This window comes from Ochotona princeps, chromosome 13, assembly GCF_030435755.1.
Source record: "Ochotona princeps isolate mOchPri1 chromosome 13, mOchPri1.hap1, whole genome shotgun sequence".
In the NCBI taxonomy this organism is placed as follows: domain Eukaryota; kingdom Metazoa; phylum Chordata; class Mammalia; order Lagomorpha; family Ochotonidae; genus Ochotona; species Ochotona princeps.
In genome coordinates, this window is record NC_080844.1 from 47,534,769 (window position 1) to 47,554,471 (window position 19,703).

Below are 19,703 nucleotides of genomic sequence, written 5' to 3' on the forward strand. Positions count from 1 at the left end.
AGTGAACATGGCTCATTGCTAACTGCAACACTTCTCCCTTTTGTAACTCCTGCTCTGCTTGCTTGGCTATGAGACGGTATGAGAATGTCTGGGTAGGCTGGCAGACTAAGCCTCCTCTGTACCCTTCAACACTGATGGTTCCCAGTTCCCAGGGATTCAGGTCCGAGTCTGGTTAGCTCACGGACGTTGCCAAGGCCTCAGCCTGGTTATCTGGATTGCCAGACCGGAAGGGAGATGGGCACAGGCTGCCCAGCTGAGATAGGCAGGGAACACGCAGCACTTTTTCTCCTGCTACACTATGCAAGCCATTGTCAACTGTCCCTATGAAAGCTCTGTAAATGTGCTGTTTGGGGCTGTACTCTGGTACGGGTGTTGGTCCTGGTCGGTCGGTTGCCTTGCCTCTCATTGTAATTATAGTTTGTTGTGACTATCACTGGTGTAACATTCTGTTTTAGCAATTGAGTGCAACATTTGGAGCCTAATGTGACATGACCAGAAAATGTCCCAGCAGCCATAAATGTAGGCCTCGTGTGTCATGCCTGCCACACTTCGATTGATCCTGTGCCCTGAGGCTGGGGCCAGGGTCACAGGACCGGCAAGGCGAGAAGAGAATGTGAGTTGCACATCGAGGGAGCTAAGCCCAGCCATGAGGATGCCTCCTTTCTCCCTATTCCCCACCTTTCTGCTCCCCAGGATGCACGGGGGACAGCACCCATTGCCAAACAACAACTACCTTGCAGTCTACATCTATCTCACTTTTATTTACACACTGTGGAGAATCGAAACATCAGATTGGAAAGACTCGGGTTAGAGAAGAAATAAAAGTACCACCCTGCAGGGCTGGGCTCTTGTCGGGGAGGGGGAGAAGCTAGGGAGAAAGCAACTGAGGGAACAAAGGGTCCAGGCCTTGCTTCTTCTTAAACCCATCTGGAGAGAACAAGAAACATAACATCTAGAAACGTCTTCGAGCCCTCTGGCCAGAAGTGTGAGAGCAATCAAGGAAGTGCAGGTGTTGGGACAGGGCGCAGTAAAGGCAAAGGGTTAAAGACGCGTGAAGCACGAAGCAGGCTCGGCTGCGGGAGCGCTGGTGAGGCTGCGATAGAAGGCGCATGTAAGCTTGCTGGCTCCGGGGCGCTCAGTTCAGCCCTTTCCTCTTGGAGCGAAGACGACGTAGCCCCTGGGCTTCCCCCTCTGGGACACCGTCGCCGCTCCCGCCACTGTCTCCGCTGGCGGGGCGACGCACCACGCGCCTCTCCACGTGGTACTCGGGTTCGAGGACGCGCGGCAACCCCTGCAGCAGGAACTCGCCATGGCGGTAAGTGACGCGCGCGTCGGTGCGTGGGTACGTGCCGTACACGCGGCGCAGCTCGCGGCGCACGAAGTCGGGCAGGTGGAGGCGCCGGCCCAGCGCTCGCTCGACGCGGCCCCAGCGCAGCTCCACCTGGAGGCTGCTGCCCTCGGGCCACGGCGCCCAGCTCTCCGTAGCCTCTGGCTCTGTCTGCAGTGAAGGCCCCAGAGCTCCGGCGGGCGGCGGGGGTAGGGCCGCGGCGTAGGCGGGCGGGAAGACCCACCAGGGCGGCACGGCGACGGCGGTGGAGCCATAGAAATAGTGGTATTCACGAGGGGCCGGCCACTCGCCCGCGCCCAGACTGCTGGGCCGGCTGCAGAAGTTGTGCGCCTGGATCGGGGGCAGCAGCAGAGGGACGGGCAGGCACGTGTAGGTGCGGGGCTGCGGCAAAGGCCAGCCGCCCTCTCCGGGCGGTGGGCTGCACCAGTATGAGTGCATGGCCTGAGAGTCTGAGACTCGAGCGTTGGGCGTTTTCCTCGGGACGTCAGCCTGGTTCAGCCTGTGGCAGAGGGTGCTTTGTTAGCAGCATACTTTTCCAGGGCTGCTAACCTAGGGCTCTGGGGCGTGGTTTTGCTGAATTTGACCTATTTCGGGTGCAGTTCCCCACCTCGAAGCCCGCACCTCAGGCTTCCACCAGGAAGTAAGGACCCTAGCCCTTTTCAAGTCCCCAGCCCCCACTCACTTGTCTCCTTCAGCCTGGAGGAGCTGGGCCCCCAGCATGTGGGGGTCTGCACGTTTCTCCACCACTTTGTGTCTGTCCTGTAACTGCTCTCCATGCTGGTCTCAGCCACACCTCTGTTACCAGGCAGAGGCAAACACCTCGACCTGGCCTGGGGCCAGCCAGGTTGTGTTTACAAACTTGAGTGAGCCTGCCGGCTGTGGTGGCTCCAGTTTAAAAGGCAGAGGCCTGAGCTCAGGGATGTCTTCCCAGCCCACACTTCTAGCTTCTGTGGACAGGCTGAGTCTGGTAGCATTGGAGTGTTATCAATCAGGTTGCTTATGTACCTCTCCAAGTTTCTATGAACCGTAGCAAGGAGGTCCTAATATCCTCGCTTTTACATCACATTAAGCTCTTTGCCTGAGTGGGCACTCATCGCTTTTGCAATGGCTGTGGCTTATGTAGGATAACTTGCCCAAACTCACACAGCCGGTGGTGGTAAGGGCAAAACCCGGTCCCATTTCTGTCCTAAGGCTCATCACAATATTCATTTTATCGCGTCATCCATACTGGAACTTCTTTCGGACTAAACTAGTTATTCCTGGAAGGATACACAGACACTTAATTTGTACTAGTTATATGATGCACACAGTGATGTTCTCATATACCTGGTAAGAAACTAGGAGCCACTTTGCTAGGACCGCAGAGCCTGTGAGCACAGTGAGGTTTGAAGCTGTCAACTGATGACAAAGCTCAGAAGACACTAAGTAGAGTCAGATAACTTCCTATAGTTAGGTTGGTCCCTATGAGCTCTGGCCCTCTCTAGTTAGGGTTCACAACCCCCCACCTACTGCTTCTCCAGTGGGGAGAGTGGTAAACGCACAATTAAAACTGATCCCTGGGTCCCGGCATGATAGCCTAGTGGCTAAATCGTCACCTTGCACGCGCTGGGATACCATGTGGGCACTGGTTTATGTCCCAGCTTCTCCACTTCCCATCCAGCTCCCTGCTTGTGGCCTGGAAAAGCAGTAGAGGATGGTCCAAAGCCTTGGGACACTGTGCCTGTGTGGGAGACCTGGAAGAAGCTCCTGGCTCCTGGCTTCGGATCAGCTGAGTTCCGGTTGTTGCTGCCTCTTGGGAGGTGATCCAGAAGGTGGGAGATCTTTGTCTTTCCTTCTGTATATTTGTCTTTCCATTAAAAATAGAATAATTTTTTTTTGATGATCCCTGGCAGCTGCCTTGTGACTTAGTAAGTTAAGCTGCCACTTGGGATGCTGACACCTGATGTCAGTGTCAGTTTGAGTCCTGGCTGCCCAACTTCCCATCCAGCTCCTTACAAATGCTCCTGGAAAAGCAGCGGAAGATGGCCCACGTGGAAGGCCGGATGGAGTTCTTGTATCCTAATGTTAGCCTGGCCCATTCTGAGCTATAGAAGCCATTTATAGAGTGAAGCAGATGATGGAAAACCTCTTTAATGCTCTAATTTTAAAGTAATTAAAAAAAATACCTGGTATCTTCTTCCAGTTGCAGGGCTACCAGGCGGTCACTTTTTCCTTCTCCTTCTTCTGCCAGCTCAAGCAGAACAACCAGGATATCCCAGAGATGCTCCTTGGTTCTCAGGGATCCCTGAAAACCCTGCTACCCTCTGTGAAGGCCTCCGGTACTCACCTGTCACATCCCTTGCCCCTCCCCCGCTGGGCCTCTGCAGTGTCCTGTGGAGGGCAGCTGCTGGGGCTGGGCACCTGAGGAAGAGAAGGGACGTAGCCAGAGTTCTACTTTGGAATCCACTTGCCATTGCCTATGCACAGCTCCAAGAGGGAGCCGGCCAATCTGAGGACTGGGCACAAACTACAGTGGCCTTTATTAGGGATCTATGTTATAGTAAATGGAAGAACACTCCCACACCTTCAACCCCATCCCCCAATCAAAGATTTGGGGCCTGCATTGTCGGATAGCAGTTAAAGCTACTGCCTCGGATGCTGATAGTCCATATGAGCACTGGTTCAAGCTCCCTGCTACTGTGCCAAGGAATGCACTGGAAAATGGCTCAAGTGCTTGGATATCTATTCATGTGGGGGACCTAGAAGAAGCTCCTGGTTCCCAGCTTCCACCTGGCCCAACTCTAAGCATTGCAGCTATTTGGAGAGTGAATCAATGGATGGGAGATTTCTCTGTGTGCTGTTCAAATAAAAAATTAACAAGAAATTAATTTTTTAAAGATTTATTTTGTTTATTGGAAAGTCAGAATTATAGAGAAGAGAGACAGAGAGGAAGATCTTCTGTCCGATGATTCACTCCCCAAGTGGCTGCTACAGCCAGAGCCGAGCCAGTCTGAAGCCAGGAGCCAGGAGCTTCTTCCTGGTCTCCCACGTGGTGCAGAGTCCCAAGACTTTGGGCCGTCCTCAACTGCTTTCCCAGGCCACAGACAGGGAGCTGGATGGGAAGTGGAGAAGCTGGGACACAAACTGGCACTCATGGGATCCTGGCATGTGCAAGGCAAGGATTTTAGCCATTAGGCTACTGCACTGGGCCCATAAATCTTTTAAAAATGTCCCTAATTTTGTTACTGAAAGCCTGTGAACCTGTTATATGGTAAAGGAGAATTAAGATTGTATTCAACCTGTTGATTATGACCTCAAAAAGATTGTTCTAGTTATTTGGTGGCCCAGTGGTCCTCCTATGTGCAAATAATTCTATGAGTGATGAGCTGTGATAGGTGTTGGCCAGCTGTTCCTGGCTTCCAAGATGGAAGGGGTCATGGGCAACCAGGCAAGAAACAGATTCTCCCCTAGGGCCCCTGGAACTGTGCAGCAATGAATTTGTGTTGCCTTAAGCCTCTGAATGTGTGGTGATGATAGCAGCATTGATGGGAAATGAAGACACCTTCATTTCATTAGCTTGTTCCTTAAAATCCCAGCCCCTGAGTGGTATCCAAGGACACTCACCGGCCTTCCTCACTTCAGCCTGGAGTTCAGTAATGGGCTTCATGGAACTGGCTACATTTATCATCTGGTTCCACTCTCCCAGGACAATCTGGGCACTCCTGGGTGTGGAGTGGCATACTCAAGTCAGCCCAGGAAGATGAGGAGTCTGATTTTAATTTTGGACCCTTGCTGAAGACCTCTGCTGATCGTGGGAGGTCCTGGGTATTGTAGGACATCAGGGAGTCCCAGGTCGCGCCACTTCCCCCTCCATGTCTGCCTCAACTGTACATCCAGTCAGATCGCAAGACTGGAGAGAAGGTACTGAGAAATCTTCATTCTAATTACCGAGCAAGCATATGCACGAAGGAAAGAGGGTGCCCAGGAAAACCTGAGTTTGAGTTGCAATGAGGTAGAGCCTTCGTGGAGGTGACAGAGCAGGGGAGCTCGTCAGTCACCCGGGCAACGTGCTTTGTCTTCACCAGTGACCACTTTCTCTTTTTGGTGTCTAAGGGCAAGAGCCCAAGACAAACATGGCGGTGGCAGCCTCAGGCGCGGTCACCTGCCGGAGATGCGCGGGAGCCGTACGGAGCCAATCGTGGGGAGGGGCGGAGGGGGAAGGCTGGGAAAGCCCGGAGCCAGCGTTAGCGCAGGCGCGCTGGCTCGCACCTGGCTCCAAGCAGTCCTGGGATTAGGCTCCGTCTGTCCCGATAGCGGTGAGAGGCTGGCCGCGGCGGGTGGGGGTCGATCTGACACGAACGTTTCCGTTCTGGCGGCTGTGGAGCCGGCTGTGGAGCCGGCTGGGGCGGTCCTTCAGGTGAAGAGCTTGTGGATTGGTAGAGTTCTGGTGTTAGAATAGGAGAAGCTGGGGCCAGGGGCCAGGGTGGTACCTCTGCAGAGGGGGTTGGGTGGGGCAAGGGGCGGAGAGGGGCTCCGTGGCAAGGGGATGCAATGAACCTGGGGGACAAGGATCCCGGGATGCAGTGGGTCAAGTCGGGTTCCCTTGCTTAATACAATGGCTCTCAGTCAGGTGGTGTAAGAAAACCACTTGGAGAGTTTGTATTTATTTTTATTTTTCATGATACAGTTCCATAGGCTCAGGGATTTCCCCTTCCATCCTCCACTTGGGGGAGCTAAGGAGAAGAAGAAAAAGTAAAAACCTGGGTGTTGGGTCCGCTTGATATTCCAGTTTGAGGTCTGAGGTGAAGGCTGGTGTGGAAGGGATGGTAATCCACCACACCAGTGTTGATCTTATACTCCGCAGGGGCTTGGAAGGGGCTGGTGGACCTGGAGGGACGCTGCTAACCTTCGCTGCCATTGTCACCCACGGAATGGGGAGAGAGGAGTCCCATCCCCTGTTTCTAGCCTGGGCAGCAGGAAGAGGATGGGCCTGTAGGTATTTGGGATGCAGGGTATTGCACCCTCTCTCCAGGGCCAAGCAGCGGGCACAGTGAACAATTCACAGGTCAGTTGCTGGTTGAGAAAAGGACATGGGTGGTAATATTTGCTTGGGTGTTAGGCCTTTCTGTGCCATTTGTTTATTTGATACCCCTGAGGTCAAGCAGAGCCTGGCTTGGTTTCTGTTTCACAGGTATAGGCATCAGCTGATAGTTGGTTTGGGGTGCTTTGCAGACCTGCGTTGGGGTTCCTAGCACCACATTGCGCCCAGGAGGTTTTTCCCCTACCCTAATCACTCCTCATCCAGGCTTTAGTCCCACTGGAGGGCATCAGGAACAAATGCCCAGCCTCTTGATGCCCTTTGCTCCGGGGTCCCAGTGTGCTGTTGGCGTTCTCAGTGTCATTGATTGGGTCAGAGGCCAGAGAGGAGGGGCGGCCATCTTCATTGATTCCAAGCTCCCTGTCCCAGGCATCTGGTTGGGTGCAGGAGGCAGTGGGACACAAGGTGGAGGGTTCTGTCCAAACAGCCCTCACTCCCCTCTCAGCTGTGGGCTGCCTGCCACTTGCCATCTGGGCCGAATCTTGTGTTGGGTGTAACACTCCTGTCCCTGGCGCTTCCCTGACTCCCTGCTCTGCGCTCTGCCCATGCTGCTTCGGCTTCGATGGGTTCAGAACTGTACCCATGGTGCTATTCTCCATTCTTCTGGGCTACCTGTTGCCTTGCAGTCTTTACACGATTTCCTCAGAGGAGCACATGATACTTCCAGGCTGCTTCTGCCCCTGCCCCAGCTGTGAAACAGAGCACAGCTGCGGCAGAGCAGGGCCTACTGATGGTCATTTCCTGCAACTGGGGCTAGGGCTGCCCTGCTGGCCGAAGGAGTGAGTTGGCCCAGAAGGCTTTCATTGAGCAGTCGCTGGATGGTGAGGGAGCCAGGGGGAGGCAAGTGCAGGGGTCAGGGAGGGCATTTACTGAGTCAATGGACCAGAAAGGGAGGGTAAGGAAAGCATTTGGGTGCCTGATCCGGGAGCTACGGATAGGAAAGGGGGGAACACCTAATTGGTGCATTTAGGAATCTATGATGCTGATTGGATGAGGGGAGTTGCACAAGGGGAAGTGAGAAATCCTAAAATTTCTGGTCAAGCCTGTTTTGAATCTTGGCTGCAGCACCTAAGAGCTCTTTGGCGTTGAGTCAGGTGTTTTAACCTTTGGGGCATTGGCAACTTCGTTTGTGCCAGTGGAAGGAGAAACAGGACCTGTAAAGCTCATCATGAGGCTTAGAAACGTCAGACAGCACCTCCTTGCCAGGCAAGTGGGAAGGAGCTGTGTGTTGGTGAGGACACCAATGTGGAGGTGGTTAAGCTGGAGTATGAGGCAAGGCTGGGATATTGGGACTAAGCAGAAGTTACCCCAGTATTTTGCCAAAGCCAAGGGACACTCCCATCCACTGAAAGAGGCTAGGATCTTTCAGGCAGCAAAGGAAGAGACCATTTCAGCTGTGCGTCTGGCAGTGTGATCATGGACTGACATTGGAAGATCATGAGACCTCGTTTCAGAGGCGTGAAAAAACAAAACCAGCTGCTGTTTATTGAGGATTGCCCTGTCATACGCCCTGCTTGGTGCCTTTCATTCCTTTTGCCTTTCAGCAATGTCTACCCTCCCCCCGCCATCTGAGAGGTTGGCACTGACATCCCCACTTTGTAGGCAAGAGATTGGGGCTCAGAGGGAGGGAGTGGCTGATCGGACCACCAACTGGACCGTACTGAAGGGGGCCTCCCGCAGGCTCTTGTGCAAGGAGCCCAGGGGGTAGGGTGGAGCTGGTGTGTTCCTGGTAGGATAGTCTGAATCGGACCCTGTGTGCCTTTCCCCTGGCTGCTGGCCAGTCCAGCAAGTCATGGGACAGGTGCCTTTGTCTCTATTGTGGGTCTGCAGTTGGGGGGCTGGCCTTGATGTTCCCACCATTCTATGTGGCCCTGCTCCCCTGAACCCGTCTTCTCACCCCTTTCTCTGGGGAAAGGGCCTGGTTACCATGTATTCTTTGCTCCTACCCTTTCCTCTGTTACAAGTGAGACCAAGAAAAAGCCAGTTTCTGAGATGCTTTTGTGTGATAGGCACTGTGGTCCTGGTTTCCTGGGCCCTCATCCTTCCAGCACCCCAGGCGTCATTACCTTGTTTTATAGTCGTGGAAACCAAGGGTTGGGGACTTGCTTAACGTTGCACTCTGCATAGAAGTGGAGTTAAGATTTGAGATGAGAGACAGAGAGATCTCCATCTGCTGGTTCACTTCCCAAATGACCACATTGGCCAGATCTGGGCTGGTCTGACGCCAGGAATCCAGGAGCTTCCTGTGAGGCTTCCACGTGGGTATAGAGGTCTAAGCACTTGGGCCTTCTCTGCCGATGTCCTAGGCACATTAGCAGGGTGCTGGATCAGAAGCAGAGCAGCCAGGACTCGAACCAGCACCCACATGGGATGCTGGCATTGCAGGTAGCGGCTTTACCCACTATACCACAGCACTGGCCATGCAGTTGGGATTCGAACCAGATCCTTATATTGGTGAAAGTCACACCTTTCACCTCGCCTTACCCTTTGAGGTGAAGGCGGGAGGACCCTGTGTGCCATGGGCTTGATCTTCTCCAGCACCAAGGACAGGGCTGGACTGAACGGAGTAGGGCCCAGTAGGGGGTCTCTGGGCTTTGGAAAGCTTTGGAGTTGAGGCAAGGGAGTTGTGAGAGGCCCTAGGGAGGCAGACGCTGAGCTGGGTTGGGGACAATGATGGAGGTGGATCTTATGCTCCAAAGCCCCTTTAGAGGCATCTCCCTGAATACTCTCCAAATGAGCCCATTGGCCCCAGGTGGGGACCAGACCCTCTCTGGTGGGGGGTCTGAGAGGCTCAGTTACCATCCTCTCTAAAGCTTTGCTGTCCCCCATACTTGATGCTGTAGAGTGTTTCTGAGTATTTGCTCCTTTGCTCTCACAATGCCCTGATGACACAGGCGTGGGGTGGGCAGGCAGATGGCTCCAGATAACACAGGTAATCTGGAAGTGGAGTCAGGGCTTGAAAGGCCTCCAGTTGTATCTTGGCCCTGTGTCACTGGGCAGAGCAGTGCGCAGGCAGCTGAGGGCTAGGAGTGAGTTCATCTCTATTGTGTTGGTATCCCAGGTGTGCTGCGCCACCTGGGAACACTGCCCGGACTGGACACCATGAATATAGGCAGTTTATTATATGTCAGTTATACCTCAGTGGAGCTCCCAGGAGAAGAATGGAAAACGTTTCCTTCAGGGGCCTGAGAGAGGGGCCTCCTGACTGTCCTCCAGCCTTGCTGGGATCCTTGCAGCCAGCTATGAGAGCCTCCCAGGCTTCCAGGCCACTTCCCAGCCCTTTCTCTCTCACTCCCCGCCCCCCCTTTCCCAGCCTGCCAACCCTGACCCCAGTGAACATAGCATTTGAGGTAGAATGCATAGGTGTCCCTGATCAGTCTGATCCTCCCTGAGTCTCAGCAGTGGCTCCACCGAACTCCCTGAACTCCCAGCTCCTGCCCTGGGAAGTCCACAGGCAGGTTGGGGTGGGAGGCAGGCGTGACTTCTGGCACTGGGTGCAAATGGCTGCCTGGATGCTGTGGCAGCTCCTGAAAAAAGGGACGATGCCTGTGGGACTGGTGCATTTGCTGAGGGGTAGAGGGGTAAGCAAGAATAAAGGCCTAGCACCAGGAGGGAGAGGGTGGGCCTGGGGGGAAAGGCCAGCCTGGGTACCAGGCAATGAACCCACATTGGGCTGTGGGGCAGGCACAGGTCCTGTAACCAAGTGGCCTCCCCATGTGGGGTGTGACTGGGATGAGTGAGGGCAGGCAGGCTGGAACTCTGGCTCCCAGCCCGTGCTTCCCCAGGCTGTCCTAATGGACGGCCACTGTGGAGGAGCAAGCTTCCTGCTTCCAGGTTGGTCTGGAAGGTTGAAGGCTTCCTCCCATCAAAGTGTTTTCAGGGTGGGGTTCCCTGTGGGGATCTGAGGGAAGAATCCTTGACCATGGTGGACAATGCCACGTGCTGGGCCTCGGAGCTGCGCCCCCCAGGTTTGTGTCTTTGTTCTTAAGGGGCTGGCTTTTCCCCGGGTCCACGTCACTCGCTCCTTCTAAGCACATTTCAGCTTGCTTCAGTGTAGCGTGGTCTCAGCTTGATTTGTTTACATCTTTAAGACCCTTTCCAAATATGGTCACACTCACAGGTTGTGAGGCAAGGAAGGGGGGCAGTAATGACTTGTCATCTGGGGTAAAAACTAGCATAGGGAGTTTGCAAGAAGGGAGCTGCTGGGGCTCAGATACAGGGGGACATTGAGTTTTTTTTTGCCAAGAAAAGCAGGTTTGGGTATGAGAAGACTCCAGGTTGGGTTGTTTAAAGAGCTGGCTGCCTCTCTGTCACCTGGACACAGAGCTCCAGAAGCCTGCTTGCTTTGCCAGCTCCCCACACTCAGGTAATGAGTGTGCCTCTTTGAGAAGTTCAGCTTGAAGCCCTAGTAATAGCCCAGCCCTGGTTTGTGTCGGTGACTTATCCCTGCAGAGCTGGCTCTCCCTTATTCTCTTTCTTCAACCCTTTGCCTCCCCCCAATGGTGCCAGGGACTGTGTGTGTCTGGGGCTCACTAAGCCAGCCCGTTGCCTTGCTTGTGGGCCAGCTCCCTGCTGTTTGTAGGGTTTGTAGGTGTTGCCGTCGCCCAGCAGCGGCAAAACTAAAAAGATGGGGCATGCTCTTGAGGGTCCGGGAAAAGCCGGAACCACAACTGGACCCTTCACTGCCAAAAGCGGCTGCGTTTAAATCCTTCTCTCCGCTGCTCCTGCCCCAGTCTCTCCGTACTGCTTTTACTGCTTCTGTCTGTATCCCTCTTTTCCGCCACCCTTTTTCCCGCCCGTCCTTCTTCTCCCTTGTCCCGTCTTTCTTTGTCCATCTCCTGTCGTCTGTCCGTCGGTCCGTCTGTCTGTTGTCTGTTGTCCCAGTCCATCCGTTGTCGTTTGTCTGGCTTTTACTGGCTACTTTTATATCGTTCTCCACCAATCACTTCTCCCCGTGGGTCCACTTGGCGCTATGTGATGGGCCAGTAATCACAGCTAGGGCATTAGCCTATCCCTGTGACTTCCTGTTTACCTGCTGGCGAGACCAGCTCCGCCTCCTGGCCCTGGGTCAGCCGCCATCTTGTGACGGCCCCTCCTATTCCAGCTTTCTTATTCTGGGGAGCGGCTTCAGCACCCCACTCCCCACACTTAGGGGCTGGTTCCTTCGAGGTAGGATTTCCAGGTTTAAACTTGACCACATTTTTTCACTCTTTCTACAGAGTAGGAGTCACTCTGGGCTTTCCCCCCCAGTTCCCCAGCAAGGTCTGAGTGCAGGGTTCCCCACCTGAGATCAAGTGGCAGGCAGCCAGGCAGCCTGGGGTCCCAGTGTTGTTCTGCTGTGTGGCGTTGGTCAGTTGGCACCTCTGAGCTTGGGGCCACCCTCCTATAGAAGTGCAATTGTGCTGTTAGCTTGGCTGTGGTGCTGGTACCCATTGACTGTACACACTCTGTGAGATACCTCATTGATTCCTTATGGGCCTCAGCGGAGTTAACCTAGTCAGCCCCTCTTTCCCTTTACCAAAAAAACTACTAAGGACCTTGCATAGGTCACACTTGCAGCACAGTGTACATCCAAGCCCAAGGTTGTCCTGATCAGACCATTACAATCGTACAGTGCAGCTGCCAGAAGGTACTAGGCACCTGGCCCTGGCACACGAAGCCCGGGCCTTGCTGGATGCCTGCCCCTCCCACAGACTTATCAGTTGTCTGAGTTCCTCCCAGCATTGTATCAAGTCCCACGTTGTTCCAGAGGCACCACCTCAGAGGTTCCCAGGCTTAGTTTTCAGTACCCATGCTCTTGGTGGAAGCCCATGTCAAGCCCGGGTTGACGGTAGAGCTGGCTGTGGTCCCTGCTGCTAACTGCTTGCTTCTTCCCCAGGGACAGGAATGGTGAGCCTGCCCATGGCCATGGGCCACTCTGTGTGCTCCTGGGGCTGAGACCAGGATTGGCAGCCATGGGATGGGGCCAGTCCCAGGCCTGGTTCTTGGGCCTCCCCACGGCTGTGGTCTATGGCTCCCTGGCCCTCTTCATCTCCATCCTGCACAATGTGTTCCTGCTCTACTACGTGGACACCTTTGTCTCAGTGTACAAGATCAACAAAGTGGCCTTCTGGGTTGGAGAGGTAGGGACTGCGCCGGGCGGCAGATCCTCCTGGGGGACCTGGAGCATGCACAGCTGCCTAGCAGATGGCAGGGCTGGGGCACCATGCTGCCTGCTGAGACTCTTGACAAGGAGAGCCGGGGAGCATGCCACTTGGAGTGCGACAAACCAGCCCTTGCAGATGCTGACTTCCATCCCACTGCTCTGTATATTCATGCAAGGGCTCTTTAAAGCATTTGTGGGAAAAACTGCACATGGATATTAACTAATGGGTTAATTAATTCTTCTTTATACACACACACACACATACTCTTCTCTGTATTAGACACTGCATTGAGTTATGCATCAGCTGGATAATGGGACCTTAGGCTGGTAGAAGTTCGACGGGAATGGTGGCTGATTGAGAGTTTTTTAACCAAGGCACTGACATGAGCCAAGGTCAACAGGTGGGTGGGGGCCGGCTTCGAGGGATGGCGACACTCTAGCTTGGGCTAGGGACAAGCTAGAGGGGAGGCTAAGAAGCCCACTGCACCATCTTCCCTCTACCGCAGACGGTGTTTCTCCTCTGGAACAGCCTCAACGACCCACTCTTCGGTTGGCTCAGTGACCGCAAGTTCCTCGGCTCGCAGCCCCGGTTTGTGTCATGGGGACAGCTCCTCACTGGTCCAGTTCCCCCCACTGCTGGCATCCCCCTGCCTGGGTTGAGGGTGGGGTGAAAGGGCAGGCTTGGTCCAGGTTGGTGAAGTGGCTTTGACTAACCCTGGCCTAGCTTGCAGAGGGGTGGGTTTGGGGAGCAGACATGAACTAGGCTTAGCTTGTCTGGCTCCTGGGGCTCCTACATGACCAGCATACGATGCTGCTTCTGGCAGGTCGGAGCCTGTCCCTGCTAGGGCCATTACTGCCTGGGGGTCCTGGGGGGCCAATAGGATGGTGCAATAGGACACAAGAGAGGTCTGCTTCATTGGGTGGGGTACAGTGGAACCACCCTGGTGGGAGCCCTCTACTCCGTCCTCTGTCTCATCTATAGGCCCAGAGGGCAGAGGGCCACAGGACATCTCTCAATAGCCCTCCTCTCTCCGGCAGGTCAGGTGCTGGCTTCTCCTCCAGGGCCGTGGTGCTGACACGGGTTCGTGCCCTGGGCTGGCATGGGCCACTGCTGGCGCTGTCCTTTCTGGCATTGTGGGTACCTTGGGCCCCAGTCGGCCTGCAGTTTTTGCTGTGCCTGTGCCTGTACGATGGCTTCCTGACGCTTGTGGACCTGCAGCATCACGCCTTGCTGGCTGATCTGGCCCTCTCAGCCCACGACCGCACCCACCTCAATTTCTACTGTTCCCTCTTCAGCGCGGCTGGTTCCCTCTCCGTCTTTGCCTCCTACGCCTTCTGGAACAAGGAGGACTTCTCCTCCTTTCGCGCCTTCTGTGTAGTGCTGGCTGCTGGCTCAGGGCTGGGCTTTCTAGGGGCCACACAGCTGTTGAGGCGGCAGGTGGAAGTGGCCAGAAGGGAACCAGGGTGCTTGGGCCTGGCCGTGGATGGCGGGTGAGTGTCCTGCCTTAGCTCTGGGCTCCCACTGGCATTTTCCGAAGTCTGCCTGTCCCACTGGTGTCCTGGCCCAGTCCCAATGGGTCTCACCTCCCTCTGCCCTATAGCCAGTGTGAAGAGGAGCTGCTGGTGGGCACCGAGGAAGTGGGCAGCATCACATTGGGCCAGTACCTTCGGCAGCTGGCACGCCACCAAAACTTCCTGTGGTTCGTGGGCATGGACCTGGTGCAGGTATGGGGATCTGTCCCCGGCTCCCGGGCTGGCCTGGGCCTCTTCCAAGGAACGCTTCCTCAGGAGCTGGGCATTGGGTTCTGGGCCTGATCTGCTACCAAGCAGGAGCATGGCCTGGGTGACCAGGAGGCCTGGACTCCAACTCCAGGGAGTACCTCACTCCCTGGGGGCTCTTAGGTGGGTCTCAGCCCAGGCAGCCTTGACCTCATCCATAAAGATGTGAGGGAGCTGCCCCTTCTGGGCACTTGGGACCATCTCTTTAAAAGCTGCATGCCACACCTCCTGTATAGCCAGTTTTGGAAGCAAATTGCATTTGTAGCATGAAACTTTTTAGAAAGATTTATTTTTATTGGAAAGGCAAATTTGCAGAAAGAGAAAGATCTTCCATCTGGTGGTTCACTCCCCAAATGGCTACAGTGACCAGAACTGAACAGATCCAAAGCCAGGAGCCAAAAGCTTTTTCCAAGGTCTCCCACACGAGTGCAGGGTTCCAAGGCTTTGGGCCATCCTTCACTGCTTTCTGAGGCCTTATGCAGGGAGCTGGGTGGGAAATGGAGCAGCCGGGACTTGAACCAGTGGCCATATGGGATCCTGGCACACTTGAAGGGAGAAGATTATCCAATTGAGCCATTGTGTTGGGCCTATGGTTTCAGTTGAAACTACTGGAAGCTGAAGGAATTACTGTTAAGCATATTTTATGTGCAGGTCCTGGCCAGCAGAGGGATAGCTCAGAAGCTGGGTCCCTCCTGCTACTTGGGAGACTGGAATGAATTCCTAGTTTCTGGGCCAGCCCTGGTCTTTGCTGGCATTTGGGGAGTGAATCAGGCGAGGCAGATATTTCTGCCTCCTAAATTAGAAAGAAAAGAAAAAAAAATCCATTAGCTAAGCAGCAGTAAGGCATGAGGTTTTGGGCTCTGCTGCAAGGCCAGTTCCGTTTCAGGGCCCCTGCTCACTGTGCCTTGTGGGCTTGCAGGTCTTCCACTGCCACTTCAACAGCAACTTCTTCCCCCTGTTCTTGGAACATCTGCTGTCAGATCAAATCTCCCTCTCCACGGGCTCCTTCCTGTTGGGTGAGTGCATGCTCTGGGCAGGATTGGGGGATAAGGAGTCCCTAGCCCAGCTGGGGGCAGGTCCACTTACTTGTTGGCCCTGGGATTCAGGCTGTCAGTTCGTTCTCTCTTTCTCTCCTTCTCTTTTCCAGAAAGAGTGTGGGGCACTGGGCTGTTCTCAGGCGGGTCCTTTTGGTGTTAGTGCCACCCAGAGGCGATGCCAGGCAGTACTGCTTGGAGGCAAGGGCATGGTTCACCCACTGAGAAGTGAGCCCGGACTGGCTCACTGGACTGGCTGTGCTGTGTGGGTTCTTTTTTTTTTTTTTTTTTTTAAAGATTTATTTTATTTTTTATCACAGTCAGATACACAGAGAGGAGGAGAGATAGAGAGGAAGATCTTCCGCCCGATGATTCACTCCCCAAGTGAGCCGCAACGGGCCGGTGCACACCGATCCGAAGCCAGGAACCAGGAACCTCTTCCGGGTCTCCCACGCGAGTACAGGGTCCCAAAGCATTGGGCCATCCTCCACTGCTTTCCCAGGCCACAAGCAGGAAGCTGGATGGGAAGTGGAGCTGCCGGGATTAGAACTGGCGCCCATATCGGATCCCAGTGCGTTCAAGGCGAGGACTTTAGCCACTAGGCCACGCCGCCGGGCCTGTTTGTGGGTTCTTTAATCTCCCTGGACCTCTCTTTCTGAGTTGTAAAGTAAGGATGCTGAATCACTCTAGTTCTGGTTCCTTCCAGGGCTAAAGTGATTTATGCAGCATTTGTACTGTGTTAGGTATTGCACATAAGCTGGAGATGGCTTACAGTGTATGGGAGGATGGCTATGGGCAGCCACCGTGCTGTCCTGGGTAAGGGGCAGACTGCACTTACCTTACCAGCTGCCAGGGTTACAGAATGTGGAACTCTTTGCACAGGCAATCGTCAGTGTTGTACATGTGCAAATTCGGATTCTGATTGTTGTTGAGGCTGTGCAGTGCCCCTGATGTGTTGGGGTCCCTCCTCCCTTTCTCCCAGGCGTCTCCTATGTTGCTCCCCATCTCAACAACCTCTACTTCCTGCCCCTGTGCCGTCGCTGGGGTGTCTATGCCGTGGTGCGAGGACTCTTCCTCCTCAAGCTGGGTCTCAGCCTGCTCATGCTGTTGGCTGGGCCAGACCGCCCTGGCCTGCTGTGTATCTTCATTGCCAGGTATGCCTTTGCCTACCTCTCTTCCTGCACCTCTGTCCTGCACCCTCCGACACTTCTTCTTGCCTGCTCTGTCCACTGGCAGCAACCGTGTCTTCACTGAGGGCACCTGTAAGCTGCTGACCTTGGTGGTCACTGACCTGGTGGATGAAGACCTGGTGTTGAACCACCGCAAGCAGGCGGCTTCAGCTCTTCTCTTTGGCATGGTTGCTCTGGTGACCAAACCAGGCCAGACTTTTGCTCCACTCCTGGGCACCTGGCTGCTCTGCTTCTACACAGGTGAGGGCCTCAGGGGGCAAGCTTAGCTGTGGGAGTGGGCTGTGGTTATCCTGGACCCTCCTTCTCTGAGTAGAACTGGGTCTCAATGCCTCTATTTTATTAATTTGCTTATTCATTCATTCCACACAAAGGTAGCATCCTTGGCAGGCTGTGTTCTCTGGGTACCAGAGAGAATAATGGCCAAGACTGATGAGGTCACGTGCATCTAGCTGGAGTGGGGCAGGTGGGGGTGAGGGCAGAGGACTGGACGGTAAGGAGCCAAGCAATAGCAGCAGTGATGCATGCTGTGGGGTGGGAAGAGGCAAGACGACGTGACAGAAGCTGCTTAGTGTGGGCGAGGAAAGATGGTCCAAGAAGGTGATGCTTGGTGTGAACTGAGTGGCAAGGGTTTGTTCTAGAAAAGATCCCAGCCCATTGCAAGCAGAGGGAGTGGGAATAGTTGGAAGGGAAGAGGGTTTTGTAGAGAAAGGCAGGGTGTGTGTTTAAGGCTTTGTTTTTGGAGCAAAGAAAAGCTTTTAGGAGCGTTATAAGCAGGGAAGTCCCATGTCTGACTTAGTTTTGATGTTTGCTCTGGCTGCTGCATGGGGAACAGACCATAGGAGATAAAGGGTGGGCACAGCAGGGAGGCCACTGAAAGAATGGGCAGAACCCAGGGAGACAGATTAGGGTAGTGGCATATGCCCATGTGCCCTGGAGTCAAGGGCAGTTGAAGATTGAGGGAGATCTTGGGAGACAGGAGAGTCTGGACAGGCATCAGGAGTTGTGCTTTGGGCATGTACGTGCAACCCAATGATGCCACACACACATTGTGGAGGGGAGTGGGATTAGCCACGTGGTTTTTGTGTTCTCTTGCCCTAGGTCATGACCTTTTTGAGCAGTCACTGCTGACCCCTGTGGGGAGTGCCCACCCCTGGCCAGAGCCCCCGGCCCCAGCCCCTGCCCGGGCTCCCACGCTCCGTCAGGGCTGCTTCTACCTGTTGGTGCTGGTGCCCATCACCTGTGCATTGCTGCAGCTCTTCACCTGGTCCCAGTTTACGCTGCATGGGAGACGCCTGCACATGGTCAAGGCCCAGCGCCAACACTTGGCCCAGGCTCAAACCCTGGACATTAAGACAGTGTGAGATGTGCAGCAAGGCCGCCCCAAGGATGATGGAGTGCACAGCCTGAGACAGGTGCCACTGTTGCCTGCTGCATCCTGCTCTTCCACTATCCTCAGGACAGATGGTGGGTGGAGTACCTGACCTGAGCCGGGAGCATGACCAAGGTCTGGGCATCTGCCTGGCCTGGGCCCTGTGCGCTCAGGGACCTGCTTCCCTTGTGGGACAGGAAGAAATAGGGACCCAGAGGGAGTGGCTGCTGGGTGGTGCACACAGGGTAGCCGCGGGGCCCATCCCATTGCCTGGTTGGGGCTGGCCACCGGGCGAGCTCAGGAGCCACTTTTAATACTGCAGCTGCTCTGTAAACTGTTAAGTCCCACCCTTTTGGTGGTTTCTCTGAGAGCTCTCTGTGTCAGCCAGGCTTGTTTGAAGTGTCTTGAAGTGGTGTGCTCCCACTGTTGGCCAGCCTCTCACCCCAGCAGGCCTCTTAAGAACTGCATTTGATGACAGCCAATTAAAGCCAATCATTCCTAGGGTGTGTGCCCGAGAGTGTTTTTCTGAGTCTGAGTGGTGGACTCCCAACTTTAGTGCCTGGAGTACCTGGGGAGAAAGATGCAGGTTGGTAGCACTGTGGGCACTGGGCAGCAACATGACCTCCAGGCCTGGGGCCAGCAGCCCGCAGCCCGTGCATCGTTGCTATGGGTCATGGTAGTCAACGAGGCGGGAGGGCCTCAGCCACAGGAAATACCAGTGTCTCAGGTCTGGTCTCTCAAACCCTGGCTTCTGGGCCCTGGCTACAGAGATTTTGAAATTCTCTGCAGGCGATTTCTTTCTTCCTTTCTTTAATTTTTACTGGAAAGGCAGATTTACAGACAGGAGAGAAAGATCTTCCATCTGTTGATTCACTCTCCCAAATCCAGAACTAGGAGCCAGAATCTTCTTCCAGGTCCCCATGTGGGTATAGGATCCCAAGGCTTTGGGCCATCCTCTGTTGATTTCTCAGGGTACAAGCAAGGAGCTAGATGGGAATTAGAGCAGCTGGGATATAAACCTAGGCCCATGTGGGAACCTGGCACTCAGAAATGAAGGATTATCAAATTGAGCCATCATGCTGGCCCCCTGCAGGTGATTTTTTTTTACACACAGCTGGGATTGAAAACCATTGCTTGAAACACTTGGGATCAGGTAATTTGTTGTGGTTGTGCAGTAGCAACCTTCCCTTGCCCAGCCATGACAACTAACCATGTCTCTAGATACTGCCAAATGTCTGGGGGTAAAACTGACCCAGACTGGAACTCACTGCTATAGAAAGGTACAGTCTGCTTCCATCTCCTGGTTCACTCTCCAAATGCCCGCTAGGACTGGAGCCAGGATCGCAATCAATTCAGGTCTCACATCTATGTGGCATGGCACAACTGCCTCATCCACTGTTGCTGCCTCCCAGGGTCTGCATTGGCATGAAGCTGCAACTGGGAACCAAACCCAGGCACTCTGATGAGTGATGTAGGGTCTTCACCTTTGGGCCATCGGCTTGAGGGTCTGCATAGCAGTTGCAAGTGCGGTGCTAGGCAGCCATTTGGGGCACAGGGGAAGGTGCCCCTTGGGATGTCTCAACTCATTTCAGCTACATGGGATTGAGTCCTGCCTCTGCTTTGGATCCAGCTTCCTAACATGCACCTTGGGAGGCAGCAGGTGGCAGCGGAAGTACTTGAGCCCCCGCCATCCCTGTGGGAAGCTTGAATACCTGCCTCCTGGCTCTGGCTGCAGCCAGTCCTGACTGTTGTAGGCATTTA

At 54.5% G+C, this 19,703-nt stretch overlaps 2 protein-coding genes across 5 annotated transcripts; one reads left to right on the plus strand and one right to left on the minus strand.

The window, feature by feature from the left end:
• Window positions 1-1,135: 1,135 nt before the first annotated feature.
• Window positions 1,136-1,850, minus strand: C13H10orf95 (chromosome 13 C10orf95 homolog). Its single transcript, XM_004580234.3, has one exon. It carries the CDS (start codon window positions 1,784-1,786, stop codon window positions 1,136-1,138), a length of 651 nt encoding a protein of 216 aa, XP_004580291.3. The 5' UTR covers window positions 1,787-1,850.
• MFSD13A (major facilitator superfamily domain containing 13A) lies at window positions 1,401-19,647 on the plus strand. 4 transcript variants are annotated; one of them, XM_058671681.1, is made up of 9 exons: window positions 1,401-1,536; window positions 12,304-12,547; window positions 13,077-13,159; window positions 13,609-14,061; window positions 14,172-14,295; window positions 15,269-15,365; window positions 16,366-16,537; window positions 16,620-16,813; window positions 19,223-19,647. In XM_058671681.1, the coding sequence occupies exons 2-9, from the start codon at window positions 12,380-12,382 to the stop codon at window positions 19,267-19,269; spliced, it is 1,338 nt and encodes a 445-aa protein (XP_058527664.1). In that variant the 5' UTR covers window positions 1,401-1,536; window positions 12,304-12,379; the 3' UTR covers window positions 19,270-19,647. The 4 variants fall into 4 exon arrangements, with proteins under 4 accessions (XP_058527664.1, XP_004579962.2, XP_058527666.1 ...); XM_004579905.3 differs by lacking the exon at window positions 19,223-19,647 and adding an exon at window positions 17,672-18,716; XM_058671680.1 differs by lacking the exons at window positions 1,401-1,536; window positions 19,223-19,647 and adding exons at window positions 5,559-5,643; window positions 17,672-18,716.
• The last annotated feature ends 56 nt before the right edge of the window (window positions 19,648-19,703 follow it).